The sequence below is a fragment of the Ascaphus truei genome, chromosome 4, assembly GCF_040206685.1.
Source record: "Ascaphus truei isolate aAscTru1 chromosome 4, aAscTru1.hap1, whole genome shotgun sequence".
NCBI lineage: Eukaryota > Metazoa > Chordata > Amphibia > Anura > Ascaphidae > Ascaphus > Ascaphus truei.
Genome location: NC_134486.1, coordinates 370,361,852 through 370,373,735, shown reverse-complemented (window position 1 = coordinate 370,373,735; position 11,884 = coordinate 370,361,852). Strand labels below are relative to the sequence as shown.

Sequence of the window (11,884 nt, the reverse complement as noted above, 5' to 3'; positions counted from 1 at the left end):
GTCCTCAAGCCGCCCCAAACAGGTCAGATTTTTAGAATAGCCCAGCTTTAGCACAGGTGGCTCAATAAGAGGCTTAGTCTAAACTGAGCCTCTGGGCCATCTGTGCTGAAGCAGGGACTGATTGAGCCACCTGTGCTGAACCTGGGATATTATGAAAACCTGACCTGTTGGCAGTGGCTTGAGGACAGGAGTTGAGCACCCATGTTCGAGAGCAGGCCTGCACAACACACGGCCCGCGGGCCGCATGCAGCCTGCCGGCACTCACTGTGCGGCCCGCGGCGGCGGCTTTCCACCCCCCCTCCTCCCGAGTCCGCTCTTCCTCCCCCCGCGAGCCGAGCCCCCTCCCCCCGCGAGCCGAGCCACCTCTCCCCGCGAGCGAGGCCCCTCTCCCTCCCCCCGCGAGCCGAGCCCCCTCTCCCTCCCCCCGCGAGCCGAGCCCCCTCTCCCCGCTCTCAAGACGGCACGCTCTTCCAGTGCGGCACTTCCGGAGCCCGCTGCTTGCGAGCGCGCGCAGTCCCGCCGTGATGTGATGTGAGGGGAGGTGCAGGGGCTGGTGAAGGGGTGATGTGAGGTGCAGGGGGGGGTAATGTGCAGGGGGGTGATGTGAGGTGCAGGGGGTGTGATATTTGCAGGGGGGGTGATGTGAGGTACAGGGGGGTGAGGTGAGGTGCATTGAGGTGAGGTGAAGGGTGGGGGTGAGGTGAAGGGTGGGGGTGAGGTGAAGGGTGGGGGTGAGGTGAAGGGGGGGGGGTGAGGTGAAGGGGGGGGGGGTGAGGTGAAGGGGGGGGTGAGGTGAAGGGGGGGGTGAGGTGAAGGGGGGGGTGTGATGTGAAGGGGGGGGTGAGGTGCAGGGGGGTGAGGTGAAGGGGGGGTGAGGTGCATTGAGGTGAGGTGTAGGTGAGGTGAAGGGGGGATGTGAGGTGAAGGGGGGTGTGAGGTGAAGGGGGGTGTGAGGTGAAGGGGGGGTGTGAGGTGAAGGGGGGGTGTGAGGTGAAGGGGGGGTGTGAGGTGAAGGGGGGGTGTGAGGTGAAGGGGGGGTGTGAGGTGAAGGGGGGGTGTGAGGTGAAGGGGGGGTGTGAGGTGAAGGGGGGTGTGAGGTGAAGGGTGTGAGGTGAAGGGGGGGGTGAGGTGAAGGGGGGGGTGAGGTGAAGGGGGGGGTGAGGTGAAGGGGGGGGTGAGGTGAAGGGGGGGTGAGGTGAAGGGGGTGAGGAGAAGGGGGGGTGAGGTGCGGGGAGGGTCATTGGAGGTGCAGGGGAGGGTCATTGGTGGTGCAGTGGAGGAGAGTGATGTGAGGTGCAGGGGGGGAGAGTGATGTGAGGTGCAGGGGGGGAGAGTGATGTGAGGTGCAGGGGGGTGGGATGTGTGTGGTGTGCAGGGGGGTATTATGTGTGTGGGTGAGGGGGAGAGATGGGGGTATGAGAGATAGATGGGGAGTATCGCAAAGGTTGATAGTGAGGGGTTCTGGGGGAAATATGAGGATGATGATGAGGGGTGCTGGGGGAGATATATGAGGATGATGATGATTTTACCCGTGCGGCCCAAATTTTTTTTCCTTGGAGCAGTTCGGCCCTTCTCGCTTTACGAGTTGTGCAGGCCTGTTCTAGAGCGTGAAGAATCCTTTTCTGTGTATTCCTACTTAAAGCACCACTTTTTATGTATAGCTTGAATGCTTTTATGAATACAATATACTGTACTAGGAGTACAGTTGTAATTAGCTGATATTTATCAGTTTTATCCATTATTACATCATATGTTTTCTTTTGCAATTACTTTTCACAATGGGTAACAGTACAACAATTCTATTTGCAGCCTCGAGGCAGCCGTGAACATGGAGTATCATTTGTCCTCACGAAAGCAATTACAGGTACGTAGAGTTTTTTTCCCCATTGCGTTTTTTTGGACATGTTCCAGTGCATTACAGAGGCCTGGCTGATCACAAGGTGCCTTCTCATTCTCCGACCTTCTCTTTCCATTCCTTATTGCGTAGCACCATTATGTGCTCCGTGAAGAATAATGCAGCATGAGCACAGATCCAGGAATCTTTCATCATCAAATAGCACCTGTCTTTCATGCGGTTTTTCTTGTGGCCAGGGGTACTTCTTGCAGATGTTTCCAATTTCTGATGCTATATTATTGTTGTCGAGATCGTATTTTTTGAGTTTGCTTTTCCTACTAAGCTTATAGGGATCAATGTTGAACAGGACAAGAAGCAAAAAGTGGCACACTGAGTGCTCATTGGTATGTCATTTCCCAGAATCCCTGGCTGCAGTGGAGGCAATGTATGCTAAGAGATAACGGGACAGGCAGGGCTGCAGACCTGTCTGAGACATGTGAATGTGCTCACATGGCCGGGTATTTTTATTTGCTTTATCTACTCCAATAAAACACTTATTTCAGCTAGAGGCAATCCATTGTGCAAGTATAAGATGGAACTGTTTTTAATATATTATAGGAAGTGGGTACTGTAGTTTGATTTTTGATGGACAGCTGCCGGAGTTTTATCTAAGCAGAGCACTTTTCTTTCTTAAGTGCGATGGTGTCTGTGATCGTAGGGGTAAATGTGACTGCTTTTAATAAAGGTCAAGCCCATCATTACCCCCGTATCTGTCGTGTGTGTGTGTGTTTGTGTGTTTGTGTGTGTGTGATGTTGCAAAGGTTTCTGTGACCTTTCCCTGTAACAGTTTTCATGTAACGTTTTGCTAGTTGCAGTTAAACTGACCAATCAGAGGCTGGGTTATATTAAAGACACCAGGCCTTTACCCTCCCTTCATGTATCCATGTTGTGGCATGGGGTATAAAGGTGGGGAGGGCCCTATTAGTTAGCTCTAACTCTAGTTCTATGTCTCATGGCTGTTGCAGATGTAGAGCTCAAGTGTCGGTGCCAAGCCTGAAGACTAGTCCCTGTAGCACTGTGTGGGGAACAGAATAGGGGAAATCTCTTTAGGGAGGTCCCTGCGCCTAAGTTTATAGGGTAACCCCATTTCCCCAGTCTGGAGTGTTTTTGTTTTTTTTTGCACAGTTGTGGATACCTTTTATTCCAATAAATTCAATTTTATCAACTCTGTTGTTCTGTCTGGCAAATTGATCCTGGTGTGATAGTTCTGGTCTCCCGTGACAGTGTCCCTAAAGCAGCCTTTTGTAAAGTAAGAGTGTGACTTAGGAGAACTCTTACTATATAATAGATTAGGTTGTAAGAAGACACGTCCATAGAATTCAACCTTAACTTGTAACTGAGCGAAATATATTACTCCTCCTATATTGAAGGAAGGCAAAATAATAAACAACGCCAGGTGAAACCATTGCCAATTATTTGGGGGGAAAAACCTTCCTTTCTCCAGTGATGGCGATTGGATTTCTCTCTGGATCAATATTTAACTTACTTAGCATATGCCTGTCTAAATTAAATCCTAGGAAGAGAATTGATCTATGCCTTTCTGAAAAGTAATTCAAATGAACTTAACAAAACCCAGCATGCCATTCCAGTATAAAGAGAATGTCTTGGTGTGTTTGCATTGGTTCATCAATCAGGTAATTATTTTGTCTCTGGCTAAAGTTTGAACTAACTAAATCAGGGTTCATGCAATAGTAAGTATACTGTATGTAGAAATCTAAAACACAATGTTATTTTATCATTAAAAGTTTTCACCTGCTTTAGGCTGCAGTCCAACTACTGACTAGCCCTGACGCGTTCCTCAGAGAGCAACGTCGACTTTTGTACAAAACTGGACTAAATTGAACACTACATCTACTCTCTATTTTATACTGTTCTTTATTCCTGCAAAAATACATTGGCAATGTAATATGAAAAGTATATATGTAGTTTTCTGACCTGTATACCATGGTCACTGTTTAGCATTATTTCTCTAGCACGTCCATCTCAAATGAATTGAGTATTTTCTCCCGACTCCTCCCGACTTCAACTTGGAAGCATATACTGTAGGGCTATAAATACGAAGCAGGGCTATTCCATAAGGTGGGGCCATGGTGCCTTTGCCCGTGCGGAGGCGTGCGCGGCCGTGATGTCATCCGAGTGAAGCGGGTGTGTTTTGTGGACAGTGCAGACATGCCGTGGGGGGCGTGCCTAGGTGCGTCACGGAGCTGGTTCTCCCTCATTGGGCGAACCGCTTACGTGACTGGCCTCTCGCGCCAAGAAATCAGTTTCAACTGATTTTTTGTGCAACGTGCGCCCGCTTCCGCCTGCACGGACGCGATCACTGCCTTAAGGCAATCTGATCGCTCAGCGTACGGACGCCTCCGCACGGTCTGCGGTATCATGGCCCCAGCCCAAGACACCTTCCCGCACCGGAAGACACCTTACTGTGCATCTAATTGAATAGGCTGTAAAAGTGTCTTCTGTGCTGCATGCGCCTTACAGGTTAGCACTCCTTAGTACATATGAGCTTTAATCCTTTTCTCTTACAGTAGAGCCTATGTGCCTTAATTACTAAGCAGTGCTAAGTCATAAGGCAGCCTGCAGCCTATTCAAACAAATGGGCTATAAGTTTTCTTACAGCTTAGACAGAGCCTCTTAAAAAGTATGTGCTTCATGGTTATACCTAGGAATTTCGATCAGGGTTTTCCATTAGAGGTAATATGTATCTCTCCCCCCCCCCCCACCATGTTGGTTATTGTGTACCCCAATGGAATGCTGAAGTAATTATTTTTCTCAAAGTGACTTTAACATCTCTTCATTCTTGCCCTAGGCCCTGTGCTGTATATGCTGCAGTATGTCTGGTACAGGTACGTCTCTGAAAATGTGCAATTGGAAAGTTAACTTTGTTTGGCACACATCGAGTATTATGTACTTGGCAAATTTCCCTGGGTTATAAAGTATTACCTATCCGTGAATCCGTAGCTCTCAAAGAAAGTAGACATTTATTTAAGAAAGGGAAGTACAAGATATTGCTTTTAGCAGAATATCTGTGACAAGCATGTCAGAACTATCTTCTCAGTTTACTTGACTCATATACTTCTAAATAGAGGAGGTTATGAGTAATAAGTGGCAGCCATTTTCCTAAGAAGGAACTACGTATGAACATACCCTGTAGTACATAGAATGATCATGTGTTGTAGATGCATACGCACCATGATCCAGGTCATCTGTAGATGGGAGATCTGAGATCCATGCTTGTACTAAAGGTTTATAGGCTTGGAATCACGTTAAATCAACATCCCCACCCAGAAGCCTATGAGTTAAACTCTATCAATTATAGTGTTTGGCTCTGGGAACATATCCTGCTCTTTATTTAAAAATAGGAATGGGGTTTAGGTTAAAAGCCATGATTTTCTTTCTCTTGTGTCTCATGTTACTATGGTAACCTTTAAACTACACTGGACTCGGGGAAGAGCTCCATTGTAACCTCCCGGTTACCTAATATTTCAAACACTTACCTCCTTAATGGAGCATCAGACTTTCAAAAATTAAAAGCAGTGCTATAAAAGGCACGCAGAGATCTTAAAGCAAGTAAGAAAATCAAATGTATACAAAAATGGCGACTTATGGTGAGGGGAGAGGAGGTAGTTTACTTGCTGACATTTTCTCTTGTGTAAGGCAGCCCCCTGCATGGGAAGTATCTGAAGTTTATCCCTTCACTGCCATTGGGGCCAAAAGCGCGTTGCTTTGCACCAGAGGGGGTAATATCACTGGAAATAGGGGGGCGGATTTAGAAGGGGGTATTATTGCATTTGTAGGCACCCTTCTCCCCCTTGTCCCGTAATATTTTGGCCATCAGGATAAAATGCTGCTTTAAATGGAACCTGCAGAAAATACACAAAACTTGCTTTTCTCAACATGGCTTCAGCACTGAAGTCCCATAATCCATTTACTTTAATGTGGAAACATGCACTTTATATCTGCTTTTGAAAATGGTTGTGTCTTTACTGGCAGAGTAAATGTACTCTTAAAAACTCAGATGAGATTAGAACCTTCTGCTCAGAATCACAAATCACTCTGTGCTGCATCGTGTTTTCTGGGGTACTTCAGCATCAGGCTTTGAAAATGAGACGCGCACCTCTTTGATTTGACACGTATGTTTTTGAACTTGAATGCAGTGGAAAATATAGTGTTTTGTCAAATTCTTAAAATGCTGTTTCTTTGACTTGGATCTCAATGCTTAACCAACGGCAGAGTGCATTTTCCGATTTTTCATTGGCTATAGGCAAGCAGACAGACATCAATGGACCGTACTGTAATTTCATTAAGTGCTCCTGCGATGGGCTGAGGCAATCACGGGGCTGACATCTGAGAGAGAATCCTCCTACTCATGTTCTTGCCATTAAATATTGTGCTTCATAACAGGAGCAGCGATGACTTGGTGTGGATGGCAAGAAATGTCATTGCTAATGTCTGCTATAAAATAAAGGGAAAAAGAGAAATAATAAAGATTGTTTTGACATTTCAACCAAATATTTAGTCTGGGGCGGACGGAAACATTTGGACCATGTTTTCACATTTTGAAAATGGGTCGCTCAGTCTCTGTAGTGTTCTCTTCCCTTTATTTTTTTAAATCCGGCTTTAATATTGCATTATAATTCCATTACCATACCAGAACCGGGAAGTACAATATTCTTCTAGACATGTATCCTTATTTATATAACGCCCACAATGTACTCCACGTTTTGCAAAGAGTAAGTAGAGGAAGGTGTAATACAATAAGTGCCAACAAAATCAGACCATAAGAAAGTAAATCCTTGCCCTGGAGAGCTTCCAATCTAAATTGGGAGATTTGCAGAGACAACAGGTGAGGGAATAAGTGCAGTCAATGGCAGTGCTTGGCCACAATGGTTGGTAGGAGTGACTGTGTGTGTGGCACAGTAGCCATTGGTCTGGGCTATTAAAACACTTCCTTTAGGAGGTTTTACTTAATGGTGGGGAGAGCAGGAGCTTGGCGTATGAGTGTGAGGGAGTTCCACAGGTAAGGGCCAGCGTGGGATAAGAGTTCAATATAAATGTTGAATTCGTCTTTTCACTTATGGAAACATGTCAAATGTGTTCCAAGGCAATGTGTGGGAAACCTTTTAGCACTGAAGTATTGGAGAATGATTATTATAGGCAGTGTTCGACAAACCTATACATTTGCTCGCCCCGGGCGAGTGGATTTAACCCCCGGGCGAGTAAATATTGGCCCAAGCAGCACACGTTTGGTACTAGGTGGCGAGTAGATTTTTTTGTGTGGCGAGTAGATTTTTTGGTGATTTGTCAACCACTGATTATAGGATATGTACTGTACTTGGTTGATATTTGAAAGTGTTTTATTGTGAGAAGGATGTTAACAACTGCAGGTTGTTTCCTTCTGAGAACCTGCTCACCACTTCTCTTTGCATAAGCCTGCTGAAGAGGATCTGTTCAGCCTGAAACTCCATGATTCTACCATTGTGCCGATGCTATTTTCCTGCATGGACATAGTATTACATTGCTCGTTTAGATTACTGAAGCAGATGTCCTTCGCTGAGTAGCTAAAACTGTCGGTTTGTCTCTGGTTTCTTCCGTTGTGCATCTTTGACACTTAATTGAATAAGTGATGATGCCTGGCCCCATTTCATAAGGTTCAATTTGTTTTCTTCCCTTTTCATATCCAGCCCAGCAAAATTCTCTCTTCCTTCTGGACTGGTCCGCCTGGTCAACAAGCAGATCAGCTGGCATCTGGTACTTACCAGGTAAGGGACAACTGTGCAACAATTCCTAACGCGCTGGCATTTCCATTGAAGTCATTGACAAAACACTGGGTAGAAATAATAAAAAAATAATAATGAAAACAAATAATAATAAAAAAAAAATATGTATGTTTTAAGTTATGGTGGGTGAAAAAGGCAACAAGAAACCTCCACCGTGTTGCATATAGCAAATAAAAAGATCACTTGTGAGCACATTCACATGCACACGCTCAGAAACAGGTTCTGCTGTCGGCTAAAAAATCCCTGCGCCTCAGCACGCTTGCGGACGCTCGCAGGAGCCCCCTCTCAAGATATCCTCATTGAGGATGACGGGACTCATCACGGAGCGTCCGCACGGCTGAGCGCTGACTGTCCTTCTATGGACGCAGCCTTAGTCTCTTCTTATTGTAACATGTTGCCCTCTTCTTGGTAATATGTATTTCGTTTGCAATAAAGTAAAAACACCCTCTCATGCAGTTTTCTTTAGCATTTTAATCTGGTTTAAAATGAGACATGATGGCATTTCCTGTCGTAAGCAACTCATTCTGAATAGTTTGAGAGGAAATCAGATGCATAGATGCACAGCTTGTTAGAGGTTCAGTCCATACTAATAAATGATCCTGCGGTGAGACTTATTATTAAGACGTGGGATTATTCACATTGGCAGGCATTTTAGGAGGCCTATTTTACAATATTTATAAAATGGAAATATACTGTTTAAAACAGAAACAGAACTGCCCCTTGTAAAGCGGCTATCCCCACAGAAGCCTTTCTACAGATGTAGTTCTTTTCTTTCCGAGTGGGCTCAATTTGGAGCGGATAGAGCGCAGCCCAAGGCCGCGATTATAGGGACCGCGTGCCGCGAACAAAAGGCCATAGCTTTGAGGCAGGCCATGGAGCGCGCAACCGCGATTTTTGAAAATACAATTGAATTCGTTTTTTTGTTGCATGACGGCCGCTTCACGTGAGCGGTTCAGCCAATGACGGCAGACCGCTCACGTGACATCACGGCCACACCTCCAGCATGTTTTGCGCATGACGTCACGAGCTCGGTTGCGCACGCCGCAACTATAATCATGGCCTAAGTGCGACCGCATCACGGCTCACATCGTCCAGAGGAAAGTACATTTCCCAGAAGAATTAACGTACGGGGTGCCGGTATTACCTGCAAATTTAAATCTCCCGCAAGATGCCGGCATCCCATTCGGCGGCCTGTACTTTGGGAAGCAGGGGGACCCCGGCCCTGAAATTAATGGGGTTCAGCTCCAGAGAACCCCTGCTACAATTCTGTACTAAAAATACTAATAAAATAAAATCATAGCTTCATTACCTTTGTGGCTAACCGCTAAGGTAGTGAAGGGGTTAAACCCTTCCACCACACACCCCCTGGAGGCCTAACTACCCTCCCTGGGGCAACTACTCCCTTCACCCACCCCATCTATCCCAAACAGGCTTCTCCCTCCCCCTCCCCCCTCCCCCCTCCCTCTTCCACCACATGCTGTACAGTGATGGGCTAATAGCTAAAAGCATACAAAATACACAATCACATAAAATACAAATACGCACACACACGCACACACACGCACACACACGCACGCACACACACGCACACACACACGCACACGCGTTGTGTAGTGGTAGAGAAATGGTACTAGCATATGGGTTCGATTCCTGTATAATATGGTGTAATATAAATTGATTGACATAACCACCTCTTGCATGTTTTTATTCTATTTTCTCTTGCAGTAATGGTAAGCTCTTGGCAGCTGTTCAGGACCAGTGTGTAGAAATCAGGTACATTTACCAACTGCGTTTTATAAGTCTCTTCACTTCCAGAGAGGTACTGTACAGTACCAACTGTGTTTTATAAGCCTCTTCACTTCAAGAGACGTACTGTGTTTTTGACATTCGTCCCACAAAGACAACTGATGAACAAGATGCGGTGCTTGGGATTTTTCTTTATGGCGTATAAGACATTGGTTAAAGGAGAGGGGTTGCCTCCCAACTTAAAGTGGTAGAAACTAATGCAACAAGGGAATTAAACAAAGCTTGGGATATACATACTGTACAGTTTAACTGTGCTAAATATGAAAGATAGCCAAGAATCAATTAGGGTCTGAGGTTTTACAGCAGTTCGGAAAATGGGCAGACTGGGTGGACCAAGGGGTATTTCTCAGCTGTCAAATTCTATGTTTTGAAAGGTCCTTCAACACTGAAAGAATTATAATGTCAATATAATGCTCTTCTGGTCTCGCTTATGTAAACATTATTGCATGGGTACCTCAAGGGTTTTGAACTACAAACTCATTGTTTGGGGGGGGGGGGGAGAAATGTACCTGCATATACAGGTGTTGGCAAGTGTACAATTTATGAACAGAGTGGATTGACGTAAAGTAGATTGCCAATAATCTGGGACTCCGTGGTTGACTGGCATGATTCTTAGGCTGCGGCCAGGGTGAATGAGAGTGCGCTCGGCGCTCATTTTGCTCCGGTGATTTGTGTCCTGTTGCGCGTGTGTGGGGGGGTTGTATGTCGGGGGGCACTATGACGTCACAGAGCTGGTTCATTGGGCGAATCGCTCACATGATGCATCAGTGAGCAACAAGTGCAGGGGCATGCACACGCACCCTGGACAATCACATTCAGAATTAGCACTCTGATCGCGCTAAGCATGAGCGTGCTCGCTTCGCTTCACCCTGGCCGCAGCCTTAAGTGGCTAATGTCACTGCCTGGATGGAGTGAACCCAGTTCAAAATTCTAGTGTTCGCTCTCCTTGTAACCTGGGGCAAGTTACTTTTATTAGATTGTAATGTCTTTGGGACACAGAGGCTTTTGCGCCTATAAAATTCTGCGTTCAGTGTTGTGTGCACTGTATAAGAAACCAATACTGTTTGTTTTTTTTAATTGTCATGTTGTTTAGAAAATCCATAACCTTTAAACTACCTGAAAGCTACAGTAATAATATTCTCCATCTACTGGGATTTGTTGTTAAATAGGATAAAGAGAGTTTCTCCTTGTTTTTGGAAGCTGGGCATTGTGTAAATGGCAAGGCATTAGGGAGACTTCAAGTGCAAAACATTGAGTAGATTGTTTTTTTTTTTACCTGTAGGTTTGGATGAAATGTTACTACTCATTGGCAAGAAAACGCGGGTTTATACAGCGAAGGGGAAATGCAAAGTAATTCTGATATATAAGTGATAGACAGATTTACTTGGAAACATACATATTTTTGCTTGTGTTATCGAGAGAAGTAGATAAAACAAGAACCCTAGTCCATTATCCTTACTCCGGACACGTTCGATGATAAATTATTTCAACTTTAATGATGAAAAAACGTAAATTTTGGAAAATGTAGATAACGATGCGGAATACATTTCAATGTGGCTGACGGTCTGAGTCTAAAGTCCTTAAGAGTTCAAACTTGATGCCCTGTAAGTGAAGGGGGCCTGTGGTCCCCGACCAATCAGCGATCCTGGACCAAATGCTGAGATGCAAGAGTAATCGATAGCCAGATTTACTTTGAAACATAAATATTTTGGCTTGTGCTATAGAAATAACAAGCAAAAAGTTCTGTTGCACTCGGTAGCGGATTTTCATTAAGCCTGTTAGGCCCGGCCTGGGGCAGCAAAACTGTCTGCCCCCATATATGTCTTCCGCCGCTTTATCGGACCTAATGGGAAGTCATTTTATCTATTGCGGCCGGCTATTTACCTGCCGCCCTCCTCATTCTGAACCGCAGCATCAAATGCTGCAGACGTTACCGACATGACCTCACAGCGTCTCGTTGCCATGGTAAATTATGTCATGTCACGTTCCATGGCAACGTGACATCGTGTGACGTGACGTCATTTGAACGCTATGGTTCGGAAGGAGGTGGTGGGCTCAGGTAAGGAGGTGGCCACAAAAGCTGTGCCTAAGAGCGGCGGATTTTGAAATCCACCGCTGGTTGTACTATAGCAAAGTAGACTGGGCGTCCCAGTCCTAGCAGTGAATTTAGGGGGTTATTCATGAAGGTCCGTTTTCGGGATTGCGCACCCATTGTGACTTTTAACTTCCATTGACTTGAAAGACAGTTAATGCCGGACTGGGTGCGATAACTCGCAACAGAAATGTGTGCATCGCTCCGCTTCGCAAGACTACTCTTCTCTTCCACTGCCTCATGTCCTGTAACTTCTACTTCTGTTACATGAATCTTTGTCCCCAAAATGTTATCTTGTGACGATCATTACAT

At 45.6% G+C, this 11,884-nt stretch overlaps 1 protein-coding gene across 2 annotated transcripts in view; it reads left to right on the top strand.

The window, feature by feature from the left end:
* Window positions 1–11,884, top strand: part of NBAS (NBAS subunit of NRZ tethering complex) — a 682,881-nt gene that overhangs the window by 43,942 nt on the left and 627,055 nt on the right. For both annotated transcript variants that reach the window (XM_075598387.1, XM_075598386.1), the window contains exons 2-5: window positions 1,810–1,864; window positions 4,704–4,740; window positions 7,579–7,656; window positions 9,400–9,447. In XM_075598387.1, coding sequence (XP_075454502.1) covers window positions 1,810–1,864; window positions 4,704–4,740; window positions 7,579–7,656; window positions 9,400–9,447 — 218 coding nt within the window. The remainder of the gene's footprint in view (window positions 1–1,809; window positions 1,865–4,703; window positions 4,741–7,578; window positions 7,657–9,399; window positions 9,448–11,884) is intronic.